The sequence below is a fragment of the Etheostoma cragini genome, chromosome 13 (assembly GCF_013103735.1).
Source record: "Etheostoma cragini isolate CJK2018 chromosome 13, CSU_Ecrag_1.0, whole genome shotgun sequence".
Classification (NCBI taxonomy): Eukaryota; Metazoa; Chordata; class Actinopteri; order Perciformes; family Percidae; genus Etheostoma; species Etheostoma cragini.
This window is the reverse complement of record NC_048419.1, coordinates 6,408,062-6,432,259: the sequence shown is the minus strand read 5'-3', so window position 1 is coordinate 6,432,259 and position 24,198 is coordinate 6,408,062. Positions and strand designations below refer to the sequence as shown.

Here is a 24,198-nt window from a genome sequence, read left to right as displayed (position 1 = left end):
CCCCCTCACACATTTGACCCTTCAACCCCCCCAAGCCCTGCCTCTCCAGCATCTACTGCCTTTGCTACTACAGTCTCTCCACACCCCCGGCCCCAACCCATCCCCTCCCATCACACCAGGTCTGTACCTGTCTGCTTTTCTCGCATATCTGTTACTCCCTGTCTGCAGCTGCTTGCCCAAAGTGAGATACTGCAGCAGGAGTCTGCAGCGACAGCCCTCGCTCTTTCTCTCCCGCTCTCCCTCTCTCTCTCGCACACACCCTCCATCCAGCCTTTACTGGTGAACACGTTCCTCCCTGTGCTGATCAATTCCTTCTCTTTTCCAGCAGCGCGCACGCACACACACGCATACAAACACACACACACGTACACACACACGCACACACACACTGCAGCGAACAGTGTTTGGCCATGGAGGAGGATGCACTGTAGCAATCCCACTGTCTTGTAAAATGGACTTTAACATGAATTCAGATTGCACTTTCACATGCAAACTAACTTATCACATAAAAATATTGCAAACAGTCATCTGAGACAAATGACACACACAGACACACACACAAGGGCCTTTACATATACAAAACCATATAGGACTAGCTAAATAATGAACCTATACACTACAGTTATTAAATGTTAAGATCGTAGAAAAACAATCTTGCACAATAACAATTAAGAAAAGGTATATAGAAAATGTTATTTTTATATAGTTTATTTCCTTTTAAGGGATACATTTTCTTTTCTTGTCGACTAAACGTTCTTCAGATGGACATGCCAGCAGGAATAACATTTGGGTTTTTTATTGTTTAGAAAGTCTGCCTTACTAATGGACACAGCAAAATATCCACTTTTCCCAGAGAATCCAAACGTGATAAATGTTTATATTTTTGTAGTGTGGAGAATTTCATGTAATTAAAATGTGGAGGAAGGCTGTAGAAATTTTTTTCTTTCTTTCTCCTTCTGTGTGAATGAGATCTGCCCTTGACAGCTTGTTCTAATCTCAGAATGTAATCACCCTCAGCACCCTGGATAGATTAAGGTTATGACCCTGTGTGACACGGAGGGGGTAGGGAGAGAGACCTGCAAATATTATCATTGATTGATTATGCCCTTTAATTCAAATGGAAAAAAAGCAGCTTTTTAACTCTGCTGCAACTCAGAAAAGGCTGAATTGGAAACTGTCACTTCATCAAAGATGGCGAATGTGTCGGTAAATTTCTATACAGCATACTAAAGTGGGGCAAGTGGAACGCTGAAGAACTGTAGGAGTAAATTCTGCAGCCAATGTCAAAACCGTGGCCAGGTTGAAGTCTATGGGGGATGGTGGGTCTTCGCAGATTGGCTGGGTGATGGCGGCGGTGACGCAGAGGCAGGGGGTTGGGCGTTTGCTGTATGCTAGGGCCAGCAGGCAGCCATATAGGTGATCAATCAGCTCCATTACAGCCATGTCACTGCAGAGTCTGGAGCTGTCGCCACATCCCGCCCATCACCCCTCCACACACACACACACACACACACACACACACAGACATACATAAATACACACACACACAACTTGTTTCGTTTCCAGTCTAGACTGGAAATATAACCCATTGGCATGATGAAATTGGTCCACAAGAGTGAATGGTGTACAATAACAGATACATAATCCAGTCGCTATTACGTACTAACAACACATTTACAGAGAAGCGGTGGAAATCGGGGAACGTAGGTATCTTAGGGAGGGGTTTGCCTTTGATCAAAGAATACTGAATCAATTTGTCAAATTCTAATTCACTTGCTTTGAATTGTACCAAGACAGAGCTTTTCAAAGCAAACCAAAAATAGGAACAGCTCCATTGTGATTGGTAAGTAACACTCACATTGAGCCACGAGACGTTTTGCAGCAGACAGTCGCAATGACACTTGTTTTTTTCCTACAATAAGCGCAACATTTCTCCACGCAGCCTGGAGATGCATATCTGTGCCACAGATGCCAGGCAAGCATCAGACAGGTATCCAAACAATGGAATCATCTCACAGAGTGCAAGCAGCACAGAATGGGGACATGGAGCAGCAGAAGTGGGAGGGGTGAAGGAGGAGGCGGGGGTAGGGGGAGGGGAGGAAGAGGCAGCAAAATATGTGATGCACAGCGCCTTGCCAGCCAGCCAGCCAGCCAGCGGGACATTAATGACGATCATGTCTTGTCACACTAGCTGTCGGGCCAGTCAGCAGATCTTGCCCTTGTCCCTGCCCTTCTCCAATCAATGGCATTGATCTGTCCCAGGGGTCAAGGGGCAAGAGCGTATCGATAGGGGGAGAGTGGCTGATGCAGCAGGCGGAGAGGGGCTGACTCCAGACAGATCAATGACACCCCCCGTCTGCCATCCCTGTGTTATGATTATTCATTTGCCATTAACCAGAGCACATTAAGGGAATATCTTTCCTCGGGAAGAAATAGTGCTCGAGGCTGCTCGCTTATATAGGGAAGTGAGATTTTATGAGTTGGGGGAGCTAAAGTACCGTTGTGGCCAGAACTGACAGTGTTCTGGTCTCAGACAATTTGTTACTAAGGTCTCCACCCGTTGGTGACGTCAAGAACAAGAAGCCAATCACCGCCGCACAGCAGTTACAGACGCAAGCGCCGATTGGCTGATTTAAAAAGTATTTTGTGCATGAGTGTCATTCCTGAGACAGATTTGGACGGTTCTTGAACACTTGAAAGAGAGAAAGTATATCATACTTGAGTGCTTGGTCAATTCCTGTGTATGTACTATTTCAGTTTCCCAGATTCTCTAAACAAAAAAGCAAAAGTGTAATCTGTGTGTGATCTACTACACTGACACGGAAATAAAAGGACTTTGGTGACTGTGTGTTTTTGCTTTTCTAATTTAAGGAGATTTATCTTCAGCTGGATCTATAAAGAGCTCTGGATCTTTTCCAAGTCTTTCTGTACACACAATAAGAGACAATCAACTGTTTGGGCTTTGGCAAGAGAGACAGCAGACTACATGAATTGGGCAAGGATGAATACAAGTTACTTAAAATGATGAAGTAATAGCTTTGTCTTTTTAAGAGTAGTTTGAAAACAAGAGAGTAATGAAATGAGGTAGATTTTACGTCTGTGCAACAGACACTATCATTATTGCTTGGCCCAATTACGCACAGTGCAGCCATGTGATTGACATGCTTTTGTTGTTTCTCCGTGATAAAATCTGCTGTAAAGGTGACTCTGAGTCATTGTCGAGCTTCGTGAAATTGCTAGCACTTTCTGCTACACATAATTTGGACTCCAGCATACTAAATTCAATAAAGAGAATCTTTATTTTATTCATTCCTAAAGTCAGCTGAAGAACCTTGAGACACCTGGCTGACTGACTTCTCCAAGGGGCTGTTACAGCAACCAAGACCGAACTTGAACCACCCTCTATCTAATCCCATAATTTATTTGTTCAACCATTCCGTAAATGAAGGCCCAGCTGAAACCAATGGCTTTTAGCTGTGGACAGGGGAGTGCTGAGGCAGCAGGAGTCTCAGCAGCAACGCTTTCCTCTACACATCTGGAGGAGCAATTGGGGTTGAGAAGTGAGGAAAGATGAGAAAGTAAAATAAACTCTAGCAAGGCACATCTCAACTTTCAACTTGTGAGAGTTAAGGAAGAGAGGAGACTCTTTGTTTTATTCTGACTTACAGTTTTTCATGTGAGTGGGTCAGAGCAGCAGTGCTGTGCAGTTTGGTGATGTTGGGTTGAATGAGGAGGCGTGAGCTTCCTGATATTGTGGTTGCAAAATAGATGATAAAAGCAGTTCTTGGGTTTCCAGGGATTCCCTCGCAGAAACCTGTTTGATGACAATGACTGCTAACGATGGGAGGCTGAGCAGAATCACCGAGCTTTAATGGAGGTGTTAGTACCACTCTAGATTTAATTACTGATGAACTAAAAATAGCTATTTCTATTTAATCCCATTCAATATCTGCACTCCTTGGAAACAATTAGGGTTTTTTATTAGGGTGGCTTACATGTCCAAGATTAAATTTTAATTAAATAGCGCAAAATCCCAACAACAGTTATCTCGTTGCGCTTTCCATAAAGAGAGCAGGTCTAGAACGTAGTCTGTGATGTTATTTACAGAAACCCAACAGTTACCACCAAGAGCAAGCACTAGGCAGCAGAGGCAAGGAAAAAACTTCCTTTAAGAGACAAAAACCTAGAGCAGAACCATGGCTCAGGGTGGGCGGTCATCTGCCTCGACCGGTTGGGGTGAGAGGAAGAGAGAGAGAGAGAGAGGAAGAGAGAGAGAGAGAGAGAGAGAGAGAGAAAGGGAGAGAGAGAGAGAGAGAGAGAGAGAGCGAGAACGAGAGACATGGAGAATTGTAGCTTGATTTCAGAGATGATTTCAGAAATGTAGCCATTGTAAATTTAAAGAAGAAAATTGTACACAGCTTTGGGAGTGGGGCGGACATTTCTCGCCATTACTGTGAAATGAATTGCCTCTCTTGGTTATTTTTAAAAATCAAGGTCCTTTAGCCAAAAGAAAGAGCAAATGTAGCCTTTAGAGATTTTTACCTCCAGAAACAAGGTTCTGTTTTAGGTTTAGTTTGTTGGTTTGTTTGCTTGTCTGTCAACAGGATTATGGAAAAACTACTGGCCCGATATTCATGGAACTTGGTGGATGGGTATTGCAAAGGCCAAGGAAGAACCCAATTAATCTTGGAGCCAAACTGAATCACAGGGCGGATGCACCAATTATTTTCCCCCTTAATTTAAAATTGCGAAATAAGGTGTGGCCTTGGCGGAGGTCTGAGATCTTCGAGTGCCTTTAGAGTTTTAAATTATTATATGTTCAGTTTAAAGTTTGAAAGTACAACAACAAAGCTGGCTTTAAGTGGAAACCTTTGAGCATCAAATACGTGGAAAAAAGTCAATGCAATCTCAACCACTTGAAACCAAAGAGCTAATTGGATAAATGACAAAGGTTGCAAAAAGGCTGTCCACTCAGCCCTGGCCCTAAACACAGCAAAAGCAGTGTCATCCATCAAACTAAAAAAACACTGTCACAGTGATAAAGAACTGTAGCAGAAATTACAACAAGGTGACCTACTCACGCTGCATTCATAATCAAGCCGCCCCAAAGAGTAACAAACTGTGGTAAATCTTGAGCTGCTGGGCCATTTTTCTCCTGTATGGCGCTTTGGAGTCATTTTACAGGTTGTGGCTTAGTGCCAGTAGAGATGAAGTCACACGCATTCAGCCAAGTGGACAAGTCTACAGTAAACAGAGACTTTAGTGTCGCAGAGGCAAGCTTTAACCTGAAACCAGACCTCTTGTCACAAATACTCATTGTATGGAACTGCCTACAATATATCACAAGGCCCTGAGACAATGCATAAACACTCCACTTTTCCCACGCTGAGAAACCTTGGATATTACTAAGGTCTGCTAAGGCAGCTTGGGGCAAACAGATTTTATTATGTTATTATGATAATTAAACCTCTAAATCCCTGATAAATGTATCTAACCTGAGTCGAGAGCTGAGTAATATTCAAATGTGATGTGAAAATGGAAATGCTGTAAAAGCACAGGGGCATGGCAGTCACCGGGAAGAATCTGTTAAACAGAACAAGTCAGATTTATTATGATTATTATATTTCACAATTTGGGTGTTGTATCAAACCATCTGTGCATCATAATGTTTGGCAGACAGCTCACACGGGACTGATTTGGAAGACGCCCCACGCTAACTAAACAGTCTGAGGTGTATTACCAGGGCCAAAGATGAAGCAACAGTTTCAAAAAGCAAAGCCACCATTGTGTGAAATAGGTTCCACCACACAATTACCCCTCAGTGAGAAAAATGGAACTTTCCAAATAAGACAATCAATAAATCTGAGTCAGAACCTTTGAACACGCTCTTATTTTACATAGTGATTTTCACAGTAGTAGTTACAGCCGCAGAGGAAAACAGTAGACGGCTCATGTGTTGTGTGTGTTTTGCAGTTAAAGGGACACCATAATGCGATCGATGCAGTGCGGTTACTGCAACTAACCACAATGCATTATGTCTAAAAATACACCATACGTCAAGCTAGCGCTAATTGAAGGCTTTGAGGCGCAGCAGGCAGGCTGACCATGGCTTAAGGTCAGTTATGAAATGAGATCCTCAGGTGGGGAAAGATTACATTACTACAGTATGAAGACCATTAATGCTGCATAGCATAGAGGCATTATAAAATGCAATGTTATTAACACTGCAATGTAAGCCAAACTATTTGTATGTACAAACTGATGTCATACGTGTACTCCAAGGAAAGCTAGAAGGTTGTACAGTTAACTCCCAGGGTGTAATTCTAAACCATACAACCTACTACCTCAACCCGGATGCACACATTTTCAACTAGGGTTCTCTATGTTTTAGAGAGAGAGAGATGCTGTGCATTGCTGGAATGTCAGAGCAATATTATTTTTCTTTGTGCACTGCCATGGGATTAACATATATATACATATAACACACCTAATCATTTCACTTACTGGATGCGATCAAATGAAAAAAAAGGTAAAAGATGAAGTTCTCACCACGATGACAAAGACCCACAGAGGCGAGCTTGTGCTGTCAAATTTGCCACAAGATCGGATCTACGGGTTTATGCCAAATGGTTATGATCAAAGTATCAAAATAATTGAATAACGGACCAAAAATGCAGCCTAAAGGCTGAGCACTGCAGTCTCTGAGAATGTGACAAAGAACTATACAAGTGAATGCGTGTGACTTGTCTCAGATGTCATTTAGAAAGAGATGCCAATCAAACAACAAAACTTCTTGCCGTGTGTTGTGACAGTGGCCCTCTTCACACCTAAAATTAACTTGTATCTTGGGTAATCCGATCACAAGAGAACAGCTGTAGTAGAAGGGGTGTAAATCACACGTTTTAGTACGATACAATATTTTATTGATTCTTTGGAGAACAATACAATGTTTACTGATATCACAAAGTCTGCCTCGCTACGATTTTGATTTGATTTAATTCAGGGGCTGGTAACCAATATGAGATGATAAATAACCCTATTTAACACAATCAGTTATATTTATCTGTAGTTTTTTAAGAATATTTTTATTAAAAACAAGGTACTCTTTTTGATAAAACAAATGAACACAAAGTGAGAATTTCTAAATCAAGGTACATCTTAAAGATGACGATATGTATCGATATTTCCACTTTGAATCAATAATATTGGAATATTAAAGATTGAATCGGTATATTGATTCAGATTGATGTATTGTTACACCCCTACTAAGTATGGTTGTTTACACCTGGCAGTAGAATGCATCTCTACATGTCTCACTTCCCTGCTCTATGTGCAAATAAACACGTACAGCGTTTCTGTTTGGAAAAGACCAAATGCGTTGTTGTTTTGAATAGGCCGGAGGCAGTAATGCACTTCTTGTGGCTTGTCTGCTGGAAATTAAAAGAAGGCTGTCCTTTAATGTGGCACAGGACACATTTGCTGACTGTTTTGGGGTTGTAGCCTATCATTTACCGTCTTGACCTCTGTGTGTTGATTCTGGATTCAGTTTCGAGATCTTGGGAGAACAGAGTGGCACAAAGCAGGGTTCGGTTCACAACGTTCTAAAGGTTTTGATCTAGAAAAACACATTGAGACACATATAGGATATATGCCATACATTTTCTAACAATCTCCCCATTCAATTCAATGAGGTGAGAGTAGATAGATAAGAAAGAGGCACCAGGGAGAGGAAGTGTAGAGAGTCAGAGTAGGTAGATTCATACAAATAAATCTTCAGAAAGGAAAACTGTCTAACAATTTATAATACTAATTAAAACAGATAGAGGAGAGAGATAGGCTTTGTTCAGAATTTTTACAGAATTGAATGTAACAGATTCACAACATGTACACACTGCTAAAAGAATGTGGCCTTCACAATGTGATCTGAGCAATTGGATCTCAATACGTCTTAAATGCATCTTGGGTGCCTTCACACCTGTATTAAGAGCTGTCCACTAGGGATCGCATCAACCAAGACTCATGTTAATACCAGGTCTGAACAGAGAGTCGAAAGTCTGGAAGGGTTAAAAGGGTTTGGAGTTCACTTCAGCTGGCATTTTCTGCAGCAGGAGCCTTTGTGGAAATTCAGCCCCCAAAAAAGAAAGTTCACTAAACAGATGGTGAAAGCATTGTGATAACTTACCCTTCATGGAAGTCTCTTGCTGGCGGGGTTTCACTGCCATGGTGAATTTTGAGTTTGCCTTCCTGAAAACAGGAAAAAGGAAGTTTTTTGAAAGACCGCACAATGGTATGTGACGGATGGATGAACAGCTACAGTGTTTTATGAAATACTAGCAATTATCAGTAAAGTGCGAGAGAAACCGATGAGTAGTGTGATAGCAAGGAAGGAAAAAGAGGAGTATTATGTTACAAAACATGCCAGTAACTGTTCAGAGATCACCGGATCCACATGGGGGGGAAGCATTTAAACCCACATTACTGTACATTCTTAAGTTGCTGTGCCTCGGTTTGGGATCGGCACGTGGCTCGGCCAATCCCAAATATAACATTTCCATAATAATAATTCTGTCATAATTCTGTTGTGGACTGCTATCCCAAACTAGCCCACAGAATTGCCATAGCACAGCAGTCCTCTTCCTGGCCAGCAGCAATGTGGCTGTGGGGTTAGCTCAACTTAGCCAAGACCACAGATAGCACAGAGCAGAGCCTGAGAGGGATGCCAGTGTAATCAAGCATGCCACGGTCAGCTACCAATAACTGTGCCTGTGCCAGAGAGCCACAAACAGCGGAATATTCCTATGGCCGCAGTGCGACAAAGCAAAGACTGAAGTGGGAAGAGAGTCAAAATGCCACTTACCCAGATTTCTAATAGCATGTCTGATTTCTCATCTCTATTTTTCTTTATCCACACTTTCTACCTGCGTGTGAGCAATTAGCAGCAAGTGTGACTAGCGTTTAGTTGTTTGGTAATGAGAGGAATGACAAAAAGACCGAGGGGCACTTCTAAACTAAGCTCACTGAGAATACGGGTTGAGTTCAGCGATACGCTGTCCGCCATTTTCTCCGAAACAAACAAGAACAAGAGAAGAAAAAACTGGATAAAAACGATTTGCTGGCATCATTATTCACAGTTTCCCCCTTTTCTCCCTCTTTGTGTGTCTCTTTTTCTCTTTCTCTCTCTCTCTCTCTCTCTCTCTCTCTCCAGGCACCATTACAAAACCTTGGCTGGAAAGATCACATGATTTCCTCCCAGAAAGCCACAGCATTCCCAGTAAGTATTCTGCTGACATTGTGAAGACATCTTTTATCTAAATCAAAACGTTAGCTCGGCCTGCCCCCTCTCCATTAAGTCTGGCACCTTCTGGCTTGGGTGGGTGTGGGTGGGTTGAAGGATGGTGTTAGGAGTCATGGCAACCTCTACCTGGCAGGCTGCCCAGCACCCCGAGGTGGGGGTGGGGGGCTAATATAGTGCCAAGCAGGAATGCTTTGTGCCTTCCAAAGTCAACTCTATGGGCGTGCTGGTTGCTTGAGATTTCAGCTCAGATGCAAGAATGTTTTTAAATACATATACATGTTTACATACAGTATATACAAAAGACTATGAGTAACTCATACTGTTCCTCCTGATATAAATATAGCTGGAAATGACTGGAAGTTAACATGCTTCTTTTTAAAAACATAATTTCCAACCAGGGGTACTTGTACCCCAGAGGGTACTTCTGCACTTGCGAGGGGGTATGTGGAGAGAGAAATTGAAATTATGATTTGATTTAAATATAATATATACAATATAATATATGCACATATTAACATTGAGTCTACTGTAACACCTGAAAACTCCATGATTCAGTTATGTACTGTAAGTGTGTGAAAACTTTGGTTGCATGCAGGTAAACAGTCAATGTGGAGAGCAAAAGCTTTTTTAAATTCATTTTTCCGTCATTCATTTGCAGATCTGTTTATAGAGATTAGCCCAAACTGTAAAAAATGAACGCCTCACCAAAGTGTAAGACTTAGCCAAGATATCTGTTGGCTACACTGGAATACCTGAAATATAGCTGGCCTGGGTCAGAAAATGGATTCATATAATCTCAAATCAATTAATTAACGTGACTTTATTAGAGAGAATTGAGAGATATGAGGAGCTTGGGATTGTGTAAGAGATGCTCTGACACCAATTTTTTCTTCCCTATACCTGAACTTGCGTATCGGCCGACATCAAGTACTGGGCTGATTCCAGTGTGTCATATATATTTATGTTTTACCGGTGTATACTACTATCCCGGAAAGGATGTGATATAATTGCTATCTTTGATGTTGCTCAGGTTAAACGTTTTGTGAAACATGAATAAACGCAAACAATGAATGCTAAATAACTCTATTTTATTGTCCAGTTTGACATTTAGTCATAACGGAAAATGAACATAAATAAAGTGGATAAAATGGGTGGTATCAGATTGTTGGATAAACCCCAGTACTGTCGGATACCGATTAGCATTTTAGGCAGTATCGGAGGCTTCCAGATACTGGTATACTGGAACATCTCTAGATTGGATAAGCAATAATTCCCCCCCCCCCCCCCCCCCCCCCCCATACACTGTTTTTAAATTCCTGTGTTTCTTCAGAGAGATAATGAATATGACAGAGAGATAATTACAGAGTAGACAAGACAGCAGACGAACAAGTGTTCCCATGCGGCATTCGTCTGCAGTTTAGCCAGAACAGTAGCCAAACACAATCAGGTGGTTTGTTAAAGTAACACATGCATATGTCATGGACCTGTGACTCACTGAAGAGCAAGGCATCCAACAGAAACGAGATTAAAGTTCTGCCCCGAGAGCCTGTCATACGCCGGCTCTCTCGCTCAATTTGACTCCAAACTGTTACGCATCTGTCAAACTCTGTTCATGAATAAATTAGAAAATGTTTTTGATTGGAGCAGGAGAACTAATGCAAGGGCTGTTTGCGTCCTATTTTTGCGTTTTTTTTCCCTGACTAGGTTTCATTAGCCCTGCGTCTACTGCATATAGTATATAGTATGTATAGATAAATCCACCCATCTTCGTCCGCTTATTCGGTATTGGGTCATGGTGGCAGCAGCATGTAGAAATGTTTTTTCGCAAATCATAATTTAATTTAATTAAAAAGTTAATAACAGTGTAATAATAGGGTGAATAAATCAAGCACTTCCCAATCACATATGATTAAATATACAACCATTGAATGCCCAGCAAGCACCCGCGTGTTTGGGACAGAGAAGCACAGGAGACACCACAGAGACTATTTGGACCAGTATACGGCAAGTCAGTACATGCAATGACAACATTTAAGTAATTTCCTTCTGTATATCTGAATGGTTATATTTGTAATTTAGTCTTTAATATCTGGTTTTATTGAGTAAGGACATCAATAAAGTAAGCTCAGACTTCGTAGCTGCTGCTATAAATACCAATTCAGAACACATCACTGTTTATGTACTGGCACTGTGGATGATTAAAAACAGCAGGGAAGAAAAATAAGGAAATAAAATATAAGCAATCAAGTGCATAAATGATCAAATATTCATCCAAAACCCATCAGAGCCAGTGTTATCGTCCAGTGACTGGTGTGTTGGCCATGACACAAAGTAAATTCCCTTTTGCATGGCGGTGCAGAGACTGGTGCAAACAGCCTTACTACATCCTGGTAGTTAACATGTTTTCCCTCATTCAGGAGACGTACAAAACATTTGGAGAGATGTACACGTTTTGTTACCTGTATCATGTGCAGTCAACACCTCTCTGCTGAAAACGCGGTGGCACTCTGCACCTCTCTAAACGGACCAGACTGTTTTAGCTGTTCTGTCGATTTTCCTTTACCCATTTAGTCATTGTATCTAAATTATTGGTGATTATTTATCAAAACTCTCAAAGTGATAATCTTTTGTGAGAGCACCAAAAGTCAACCCTACAATATCGTCGCAATATCGTCCTCAATGTATTTGGTCAGAAATATTCTGTTATTTGATGTTCCAGCTGGAGACATCCTCATTGTCTTAAGACTCATGGCTTTTCATTGTGATGGCATAGTTAGACTAGAGCTCTTAGATGTATCAACTAAATCTGCTCATCTGCTACAGCAGATGAGCTCAGAAAGCTTAAACAGACTCATCTAAAACATTCTCCCACCAAGAGGGTCATTTCATATCCCGAGAGGCAGGAGGCCAGAGTCAAAGTTCAAATTAGAATAGGGGGGCTAAAGGACTTCCCTTGGGGATGGGATATACCACGGCACCCCAGACAGGGGAGGAGAAATCAGACAGACTACTCAACCTGGTAATACATAATATGTGAAAAATCTATAGTCAGTGGGGGAGATGGAGGTGCACAGCAAAACACATAGGATGTACACAGACATGACAAAGCTAAAGTACTATTAAAAGGTTTTAGGCTGTGCAAAAGACTAACGTTAAACTGACTTTCAAAAATTTGAAGTTGCAGCCAAAAAGCCATACCTCCAATTATGTTTTTGTGCATAGTTGAGTTGCTTGGCCTTTTTTCCATGTCAGAGGTATGGGTTTTCGGAAGCCACTCTTCCATGAAGACCACTACTGGCCAGACTTCTCCAGACAGTAGATGGGTGTACCTGGGTCCCACTGGTTTCTGCCAGTTCTGAGCTGATGTCAAAGCTGGACATCTTCCAATTTTAAAGGGAAATAAGCTTAATGTGTCTTTCATCTTGCGGATTGTAGATGCAGTGGTCGGCAAAGAAAACGTAGCGTTTCCTTTGCCGACCACTGCATCTACGATCATCAACGTTGCCTGACTGTACCTACGAGAATTAATGCTGGTTTGAAGGCAAAGGGTAGTAACACGAAAATATCAATGTGATTTAGATTTTTCTTTTGTTTGCTCACTTTACATTTTGCAAATTGATAAAAATAAACAATTATATTTTTAGATTATTTTTAAAGCATTATTAGTTTACAGCATGTTCTCACACCTGCCTAAGACTTTTGCACGTCACATAAGCTTTTGGTACTGTTAACATATCCTGACATCAACAAACATCTGCATAGTTACAGAAAAATTGATGGACAAAACCTGAAAGAAATCTCCGTTAACGTTTTTTAATGTCCTTACCAGGACGGGGATTACTGTATGTGACCGGAAACACTACGCAGTTCTTCGAAGGTACTGAGGCTAGGTATCGCCAATGATGTCCTGATTACAGGACATCATTGGCGATACCTAATACCGAGTACATATCTGATTAAATATTCATTTGGTTAGGGACATTTCAGTTACAATGTCAATTTTGCTTTGATATAAAAGAGATTCTCAGAGAACTTATGCTAAGCAAGAAGCAGCCCTCATTTTTTCTTTTTTTAATTTATCAGGTTAATCTACATTAAGGATTAACAAAGATCAAGAATCAATTAATTTAACCCAGCCGATGTGGGTACCCTTCTTAAATGAAAATTAATACGTATATAAATGTTGATAGGAGATGTTGGTCACTTGACAATTAGCTTGGCAGGAAAAAAGGAAGATCATTTGTGCTATTTTATTTTCCAAAGGCACACCAGAGACATGCAGTTATTTTGGGCTCATAGCTCTTATCTCCATTAATATAATGTTGCCTCAAGACATGAGATAAAAACTGTCAACAGGTTCATCCAGACACAAGTTTATACAGTTTTCCTTAAAAAGACAAACCCATCCAGCCATTCCCTAGTGTTCAAGTATCCTATGTGACTTGCCAAGGATAGAATAACACAAAACAAAAAATGGAGAAAGTTGATATTTTTCAAATCATATTTTGGATAACTTTGTTTCCTGAGATATTTTGCATGTTGGAAAATATCTGCAGACTATGTGTAGAAATGATAGAGAGAGCTGAAGCTGCACAAAGAATTTACCTGGCCTCTTACTCAGTGTTCAGCATCCAGCAAACAGGATTTACACGGAAAAAAATATTACTTCAATACTAGAACAATCCTGTTTTGTTGACATGAACATTAGTTAGAAGAAATAGAAGCAAGAGCATCAGGACACTTACAGATGTTGCATGAGCTCAATTTTCTTGGAGAATTAACATTAATTTGGGAAATATTGTGTACCACAGTCACACATCCATTTATGTTTAAACAGTGCAATAAATATAGCTTGGATGAAAAATGCAGTCCTGAGAGCAACTCCAGGATCTTCCTGTTGCACATTTTACCATATCAGAGAGACACATCTCAGCATTCTGACTTCAGAGGAGAGTTGATGCTCACAAAAATTGACTAAACTGTTCCCGTATTACAGAAAATTATGTTTTGTGACCCGCAAGCCCGTGTGTAATGTTGCTTTAAAAGCTAACAGAGCTTTGCCGTGCAGCCAGCCGGGGTGATGACTTTGCCTGACCCCACCTGTCAGTTTTTCCTGCTGCCTAGCACCAGACTAAACACTGAGATTTTCATCAAGCCTTATTGGCTGCAGCTGACTAACCAACAGCCAATCAGCGCACAGGGAGGTATGGATGGAGGGCAAAACATCTGAGAGTAGAAAGGAGAGGAAGAGGTTGTGCAGAGAAAACCAAACTCAGAAACAAAAAAGCAAGCCAAGACAAAAACGGCAAACAAATGACAAAAGTCAGATGTCTCTTCTAACACTGAGCACAAAGGGTGTTTTCTATATAGAAATGCTGCATCTTAATTTAAAGACTTTCAGATTGAGATTAGCTGGCGTATGCAATGTTGATGTATAACAATAACACAGTGAAAGGGCATCTGTTTGTGAATGGCGCTGAATTGATAACCTGGCTCCAGACGAAGCAGGCATCAGACCGTGCAGCGCTAAAAGGGATCAATACTTAATGAATTCCAAACGTCCGAGTTTCAGAAACATAAATGTATCCTACACATGAGTGCATAAAGTAACCTCTACAGATCGATGAATATGACATTACAAACAGCCCGAGGAATGCATCTTCTTAATTGACCTGAGCATTTTCCAATTAATTCAAGCGACAATTAAAATGGATTGGAATGTGTGGCATCTCCGTCCTGGAATCTTGGGAGAGCTTTTCATTGTGTGATAGGCTCAGCTTGTGACCTGGCCTTGAGTTTTAATTACCGATGTCTCCTTTTAGCCAGCTTAGGCAATACAACAAAAACAATGGAGAAATGAAAGGCTTAGTTTGGCATTTACATAGTGATAGAGTTAGCACTACACAGAGACAAGGTAAGCATTGTGTTCAAATGTAATTAAAAAAAAGTACACAGACGCTGTGCAGAAATGTTAATGTGACCTAAAGGCCAGAGAATAATCTCAGTCCACATTTTAACTGTTTTGGCGGATCCACTGTTTATGTAAAGTATTTTCCATGGCTTATAAAAACATATTCCAAACAAGTTTTAAAAATATAGATGCCGAAACTGTTCCTTTAAGGCAGGGGTTCCCACACTTTTAAACATAATTAAATAAACTGACACAAATTACCAACAAATTACACTATGTAATATTATGATATGATTTCTCAGGGTCCCCTATCTGATAGAATTATTGCCTTTAGATGTTTTATTACAGAAAGTGCATAAAACCCATGACCCAAATAGTCATACATGCTGTCACTGCTTTACCCATGGATGGTATTATAGTGAAAGGTTTAGTGGATAAATAATTTCCCTTTTTGCCGCGGAACCTCTTGGACACACTCCACTCAGGACCCTACTTTGAAAACCACTGTCTTATAAACAATTTTCGAAGTAGGTGTTGTTGTTTTTAAGCACTATGATATTGTAATTTCCAATGTTACACGTGACTAATAACAATAACATAGAAATCAAACAGACAGAGCAGCCTCTCTGATCGTTATATGCTTTAGAGTTGCATGGTTTGGATTTGAGCATTTGTTGTTAGTCACACCATCAGGCTGCCATCAGCAGAGATACTGGTGCAGATCACTGACGTATGCTCGTGACATTATCATGATAGGAAAAAAATAAAAAGCAAAACATCTGAAGAATGAAATTGAGCAGTGTATTACTATTATTACTTGATTGAAGATATGCAACACATTAATTTAACAGGAGTAGAGCTGCCAAGATTAATTGATTAGTTGTCAACTTTTAAATTAATTGCCAACTATTTTGATAATTGGATAATTGGATATAATTTGATAAGTCGGTTTGAGTCATTTTTTAAGACAAAAGTAAAAAATTCTTTTATTCTAGCTTTCTAAATGTGAATATGTTCTAGTTCCTTCTCTCCTCTGTGACAGTCAACTGAATGTCTTTGAGTTGTGGACAAAACAAGACATTTGAGGACGTCATCTTGGGGTGATCCAAATTTTTCACCATTTTCGGACATTTTAGAGACCAAACAATTAATCAATTATTTAAGAAAATATCCAACTGATTAATCGACCAGGAAATTAATTCAAAGTTGCGTCCCTAAACAGAAGGTAAGATAAAACAAATTCAAGGGGTGCATGAACTCATTCAAAACACTGAACGAGACACAATTATTTATCTCTTAAAGTCTACTCTCAAATATTCTTAATTCAAGAATTCAGTACCCTGGTTAGAATGTGGTTCATCTCTAAAGGTTATTTGAGGAATCGGTGTTCACCACAGTGTTTCTAACCCCACATCACTTTACTGCTTCTTTCTGCCATTAGATCTTAATGACATTTCAAAGGAACTGAGAATATTATATGGCACAAATCATTTTCCATGGGCTGCCTCCAGAGGAGAAGGACTGTAATCGACTACATTAGGGATGGCTTGTCATTTAGGAGACAGTGGAAGCAGTTATCATAATGATACCTTTTCTCTGCGTGTCCTTATCAAATGGTTTGATAATCCCTCTGCACAACCTCTCATTATCAAAGCGATCGCTTGACAATGGGAAGAAGAAAACACTGGAAATGACGCAAATTAGCGCAGGACTATGGGAAAATGATTGTCGATTAAAGATTTTAATTAGGTTCCCGCAAAACAATCAGACACAATTAGGAGGTACCAGTCAATAAGCTAAAAACCCATAAGCAAGAGACAATGAATTCATATTTGATGATTTTTTTAAATGGGTATTTGAGCTCAGAGGCCTTTTTCTCACAGTTGGGTGTGAGATAAGAGGAGCGCGTCCATGGTAACTTGTAGGTAAATCAGCTGGGGAACCAGTGCGGCCTTCCAATAAAAACTTGTAAATTGACTTGCTAAGCACCGTCTGACTGGGTCTGGAAACACGCTCTGCAGTTTTCAGACATCCACAACACACCATACAAAAACAATATAATAGTGCCATCCATTTACATGAAAAGCCAGAATCATTTAAAAATGGGCAAACATTACAAGTTGAACACTGAATGTTAGAATTATTTAGGCTTTAAACGGTTAACGGTTAACTGCGCTGGGCAATATGGCCAAAACCGTCTACCCCGATATTACCTACATAATTTCATATCTTGATAGTGATATGAATCAAGATAAGGCATGTTTTCAGTTTTTTAGACACAAGTGTTTATGGAAAGCCTATTTTTCTGCACTCATGTGAATTAAATATTTGACAAATGAAAAGTTATGTTCAAGTAATGTAAATGTTGCCATAACACAGTTCCTCCTCTGGTTTTTTGACATTGCGATAGAAAAGATATAGACATTAATATTTACCATAGACATTTTTACATCGTCTTGACGATATGTATCGCCCAGCCCTCGTCTGATACTGCCCTACATTATTGTATTGCATCTACCACAGTATTAGTGCAAATCTAACTATCGAGCTTCATTAGACACAGAGTTTGGAGCTGTAATGATAATGTTGCTTTATGGTGTCTTGTTATTTAAAATAATATGTTTTACACTTTTTAGAGGATCTCACACACTTTAAAAGTAGTATCAAAGCAAAGGATTTGCACCTGAGACTTTAAACGTCTGTGCATGCTGATGCCACTATCTCACCATCATTCTTACACGTTATCAAGTTATATGTTATGTACTGGCTTTTTGTAAAAAAAAAAAACCCGGCTTGAATTAAAGAAAGAATTCGAATGAAATATCTCACTACATTTTCACAGCACAGTAAAGTGGAAGTAAATTAGGGTTTCTGACACCTAAACCGGCTTCAGACTCTCATAAAGAAAGTGAAAATCCTTTTTACTTTCAGAAATAAGTATAAAGCAGACAGAAAAATAAAATGTGTTGCAAACATCAATGGAACTGACAACTGTAACACCACATGATGTACTGGATTTAGGCCTCTATGATTTGCAGCATGCACCCAGACCCATACAACACATGCAGACCCACAGCACACTGCGTGATACATATACATCCAGACTTATAGCATGAAATCACATAGAGCTGGGCAAGACAATAAAGTACGACATCTGTCCAAAGTTCATGTCCATCCATTCAGAAATAAATTAAAGCATTTGTCTTCAATGATCAGTTCCCTGCTCAGCTTGTAGAAGCTTGAAATATCCACACATGGCCTAGAGGGGTGTGTGTGTGTGTCTGTCTGTGTGTCTGTGTTTGTGAGAGAGCTGGTAGAGGGAATTCTGGAGAGATGCGCTCCAGTTGAAAACATGTGGCTGCTCTCACCCCAGAGCCATGTAGCCTCACAGAGCACATGTCAGTCAGCCGTGATGGCAGGCATAGCAAACGGGATGGGGCGGGAACAGGGACTCTAAGGCAGCCTGCTGTTTCCACTGGGGTCTCCCCTGCTGGGCTACATGGTCCCAGCTCCCTTTGTCTACGGTTAACCCGTTAAATCCTGTGGAAGAACCCATTCATAAATGTGTCACACACCCCGGGGGTGCATTTGGTGTGGAATAATGATCCTAAAGGGGTTACACAGCACTGCCAATGACTCCAACCCCCCCCCCCCCCCCCCCCCCCCCCCCCCCCCCCCCCCCCCCCCCCCCCCCCCCCCCCCCCCCCCCCCCCCACACACACACACACACACGCACACACACACACACACACCTCTACACACACACACACACACACACACTCACACTCATTTGTTTCCTGGGGTGTTTGCAGTTTCAATTATCGTCATCTTTTGTTTTAATTCCTCGCCAACACCATCAAACGACTTTATTTAAGATGAAGTTAAGTCAGGCCACACCAACAACAAACAAATCTTTCAGTCACTTTTCCCCGCACAGTATATCATTTTTGTTTTTTTTATCGTCACCGCCATATTAACCGGTCGCAATAAACACACTGCGAAAGGTTGTGACATTTCGCGAAAAACACAAAAGAAATTATTAGTAGAAAACTGCACTTCATAATGTCATTCTTTTTATAGTGGGGCCTTTTTCGTTTTTTATTTGTTCAATAAGAGAATGTTGGAAATGATTTCCTTTCATTTGTTTTAAATTCAACAAGCAATGTAAATCCTGAAAGCAGCAGAAGTGAGTACACTTTAAAAACAAATCTTAATCGCAAGTAATATCGTTATCACGATATTTAACATTATTGCATATTGTATGTTTTCCTCATTTGGTGCAGCCCTATTTAGAAGGATAATGCGTTTTATATGAGGACATTATAGCTCTTATTACTCCTGGATACACACTGGTATGACATATTTCAGCTAGACACTTCTGGTCTCTGCTGTGCTGTTGAGCATATTGTGTGGCTGACTACATTCCGACTGTACGTATGCATTTAGATAGAGAGCGCACACACGGGAGAGAAAGTGTAATTATACTGCAGTAATGCCCTCCATGATTAATGATGTGGGCCTCTGAAACCAAACCATCGCGCCAATGGCAAATTACCACTATAAAAATAAACCACGATGTGAACAGGTCAGCGAGGCCAGAGCACAAAATGTCTCTTCGTGTGTATTTATATAGAGTGTGTGAGTGAGTGGGGAACAAGCTCTAGTGACCCGACTAGTTATGGTCCGGCGTCTGAGACCGGCTTCCTCTACATCCGTGTTACACAGCTCCACTGGCACACGAATAGAAAAAGCCTGTTTTGTTTGAGCTTTTACATCGGAGCCTAAGATGAGCTCACATACCTGCATGCAATTAGGAGAAACAAGCTGGATCTCTAAATAAAGTGCATAGTTTGTCAGAAAAACGCCTTAAGAGCTGAGAGAGAACAGAGAAGAAACAAAAAAGAAACAGTAATGTCTTCTAAAGTATTGTTACCATTATCCCATCATCACTGCCCTGGTAGGGAAATGTGGTGCAAATTAATATTTAATGTGTAACATGGCGGATTGGGCTGAATCTGAAGAGCACTATAACCCTCCCAAAAAGTGCTCCAAAAGTTCTGAAGGGTCTCCTGAGCACTGCAGAGTCAGGTTCACATTTCTTGTCAAAGACTGACTACACTGTTCTGTGCATGACCACATTTGATTAGTTCTCTCCCCTGCACCTCCCCCCCACCCCCACCCCACCACACACACACGCACACAAACACACACACACACTTCTCAGATGAAGAGCACTTGACTCGTACCCAAATTGAACTCTTGTGCACTCTACTTGTATGAAAGACAATGCCTTTTTGTAGCCAAACTGCATTGGAGTATTTCATTGAGAGCATGGCACTCAAAGTAGCAGCAATCAGGGATTATTGTGGTCGCCTGGGCTGATGTCATAAACATGAGAACTATGCATTTAATTGCCAGCGCACAAAGATAATTGTCAAATTATTGCTGCCTTTTCTACATTTTCCATGATGTCAATGCCAGTTACATCAGAAACAATATTCTAAGAGAACAGCAAAAAAAAGAATGTGTCAAAGATTTGAGTAAAGGAAAATGAACTAATATAATACTAATCTGATAAGTATATTGACATGGTTACAGCAACAAGCCTTCAAAAATAATATCTTATTCAAGCAAAATACGGGATTAATGTGTTAACAGTACAGGTGATGGGGTTTCTTTTTTGCTCCTGCTGAAATCTGCACTCAGATCACAGAGGGGAATCCTTGAGTGGGGAATGAAGAGCTGGACTTCATGCTATACTGATTCTTATCCCACTCTTGACAGTGATTTTTTTTTTTTGATCATTCATTTGTATGCTTTAAAATGGACTTTCACACTTGTCAGCACAGCTGAAGAGGCGTCTTCATGATTTCCAATATCCACACACTAAACAAGACGAGCAAAACACAATGTTGCAGCGCGAGTAATCCATCAAATTTTACTGCACACTCAAACTGATAATTAACGACCCATTAAATGCACGGCCCGTGGTTTCTTGGGAGTGTGAATCTGAAGCGTGCATGCATCTTAGCAACACACAGAGGAAAAGCTTGACAAACGGCCCCATTCCTCTTTAATGACAATAAATCAAAGCGTGCACATGGCCTTCTCTCTACGACAGAGATAATCCAAAGCAGAGAGAAAGAGAGAGAGAGATGGCCAAACATCATGTCTAACGTCGCGACAAACTGCAGATCAACTGTTTCCAATTAGAATTACAGAGAAAATAGAATGAACCCATCCACCCTGTTCTCTCTGCACACGCTAAAAAACATTTATTTTTACAGGGCATGTTTGCTGTTCTTTAAACAAAAAAATCTCCATTTCTCCCATTTTCTCTCTTAAACAAGATATGAGAAAATGCCCGCGCTTGCACAAAGCCACATGCACCGGTGTCCATGTCAGTTTTCCTTTCTCTTTTCTTTCATTGCTGTTTAATCCAGTCACATCGGCTCCCTGAGCAGGTGAAGTCAGCCATAGACTTTCCCACGGTCTGAGAGCAAATCCAACGCCCCAAGCCCTTCCTGAGGGCCGGCCATCTGTCCGCTCTGTTTGGAGTGTGTTAGGGGGTAAAGCGTCAGCTGCATGACCAAATTCAACGTTCCAACACACCCCTCCTTCGTGAAGAAAAGCCCAAAGCATCCATTCAACTCAATTCACTCACACACAAACACACACACACCCACACACACACACACACACACACACAGCTTGTGCCCAAACACAAACAGATCAACAAACAAACAGACAGATGTGACTCCTTATATCCAAAGCCCTCACGCACAGTCTCTGTTGAAATAACAGTCATGCACAGTTTGCTACAACTGATCTGTAAAGAGTGCCGTGAAAACATTTTTATCAGCTTACAGTTTTCTGCTAATTAAAAGTATCAATTAAGAGTTAAAACAGATCATTTCTTTCCCCAGCCCTTCCTTCCTCTTTTTTGTGATTAAAACTTAGGTTGCCTGGTTGCAGAGAATCCTCATTAGAACGATATTTGCGTCTCAACAATGGAGTTCACCACATAAACCTTGACCTTTGCTCCCTGCGAGGATAAATTAGCTGTGCCACCGACTTTCGCGGAACAATACATTTTCCCCAACAAAAGCAGCTCAAAATGTAGACCCGGCAAATTTGAGAACACCGTTGTGGCTTGCCGATAAGAAGAAAAAAAAAGACAGAAAAAATAGCATCTTACTTTGAATTAGGATTTGCCACGATCATGTGACGCATTTCTTTTCTTTCTCAAGCACATGCTGCCACCCCCATCCCAAAGCATTCCCTCTTACTCTTTTTTTACCCTCCTCAAACTCACAAGCTATCATTCTATTTCCCCTCTCAAAGGGCGACTCCGCCGCTGGTGTGATATTGGTCGTTGCCCTGGCCTGATGCAGTTTTTAAAATGCGTGACATTGCCTCTGTGGGAGCATGAGAACGGAGCTTCCTCAATAGTGGGGTCCCCATACCCGGCCCGTAACCATGGAAGCAGATGCCTGCCCTCCCGGCCCTCCTTACCTCCTGTCGATCGCAGGCTGGGAGCTGCTTCGCCAGTGAAAAGAGGCTGTGCCTGCCTTTCTCCTCGCTCTGACCGAACTTGCCCCGCTCCTCAAAAGGAGCCATTGAACAGGTCACCGGTCTAGACTTGTTTGCACGGTCCAGGGAGCAGCCTTGATGTAACCCTTGCTCTCCTCTCTCTCTCTTTCTCTCTGTGCCTGCCACACCAGCCGCCCTGCGACTGCAGACTGTGGAGGGGTTGGCGCGGGTGGGGGGACATTGGAGACGTGGATTTGAAAAGGAGCCCGTCCGATTTTGCCATTGTGCCTTTTCATTCACATCGATCGAATGAATATCGAACCTTCTGTCCCTGCATGTGTGAAACGGATAGCTTAGCAAGCATCCCCCCCCACCCCCCCCGTTGTGGGCCCAGAGTTGTGATTTCTTTTCTCACCAATTGTAAGAATGTCATTTTTTTTGTTTTGTTTTTAAGTTTAAGTTTAAGTGTGATGTTTTACTATGTGATGACTGCAGGAATGAGGTCTGGTGGTTTTAATCATTCTCAATAATCGGATGAATTTGATTCCCAGCATTTGCATTTTTGAAGTGGTATTTATTGATGAAACAAATTTCTGCGTGTGCAAAAAGAAAAAAAGAAAAATCATTTAAAAAAATAAATCAAGAACCCAAATTTTTGCGACATTTAGAAAAATAAATAGGAACCCTCTGTATTAAATACTAAAATTTTAAATTGATAAAAACTTTAAACGGAAGCTTGATTTCAAAAAGCTGTTTGTGGTTATTTGTTTTTTATTTGCAACATTTCCTAATTTTTACACAGAGAGAATTAAGATGAATGCATCTGACTCAAACTAACTAGAATTTTTTTTTTTAATGTAGACAATATGACATACATAATCATTATAAATTCAAGTCAAAATACACTTAATTTGTCATAAACAAATACTAAATAAATCTACTTATTATATCAGGGCTGATGAAATGAACATACATTGTGGGTTTCTATATTGACCTCTGAAGTAAATGCTTATAGGAAGTATACACACGTGGGACAAGGTGACAGCTTTAGCAAAAGGTGAGACGGTCAATGTCAACATAGCAACATTGTTCATTAAGGGACGAGGCCACAGATGAGGTGACTATTTTGATCTTGTTCATAAGACAAAACTCATTTGGTTGTTTCCTGTAAATAAGATTCTGTGACTTGGCACCCTGGACTTTCTCTTTAAACTGGCATAGAAAGAAAACTGATTTATTTTCATGACTTATCTTAAGCTTTCAATTTTGCAATTTGTGTAGAGAATCTACTTTACAAATGCTCACATAGCCAGTTAACCCATCAATGGCTTCTGTCAACATTATCTTAAAAGATCCAATGCATTTAATCAATGTATTTCTGACGTGTTGAATGATGTAATGTAAAAAATACAGCACCTAATCATATGAGGTGAGTGAATATATATATATATATATATAT

The 24,198-nt window shown here is 40.7% G+C and overlaps 1 protein-coding gene across 10 annotated transcripts in view; it reads right to left on the bottom strand.

Moving 5' to 3' along the window:
• The window catches only part of LOC117955568 (mothers against decapentaplegic homolog 6-like), a 68,830-nt gene that overhangs the window by 23,570 nt on the left and 21,062 nt on the right, over nucleotides 1–24,198 (bottom strand). For 6 of the 10 annotated variants that reach the window (XR_004659086.1, XR_004659088.1, XR_004659085.1 and 3 more), the window contains one exon: nucleotides 8,183–8,244. Coding sequence is in view for 3 of the 10 variants with exons in the window: in XM_034890141.1 (XP_034746032.1) it covers nucleotides 8,183–8,244; nucleotides 22,722–22,826 (167 nt within the window). In the remaining 7 variants the exon portion in view is untranslated. The other 4 variants (XR_004659089.1, XM_034890141.1, XM_034890142.1 and 1 more) reach the window with 4 other exon arrangements.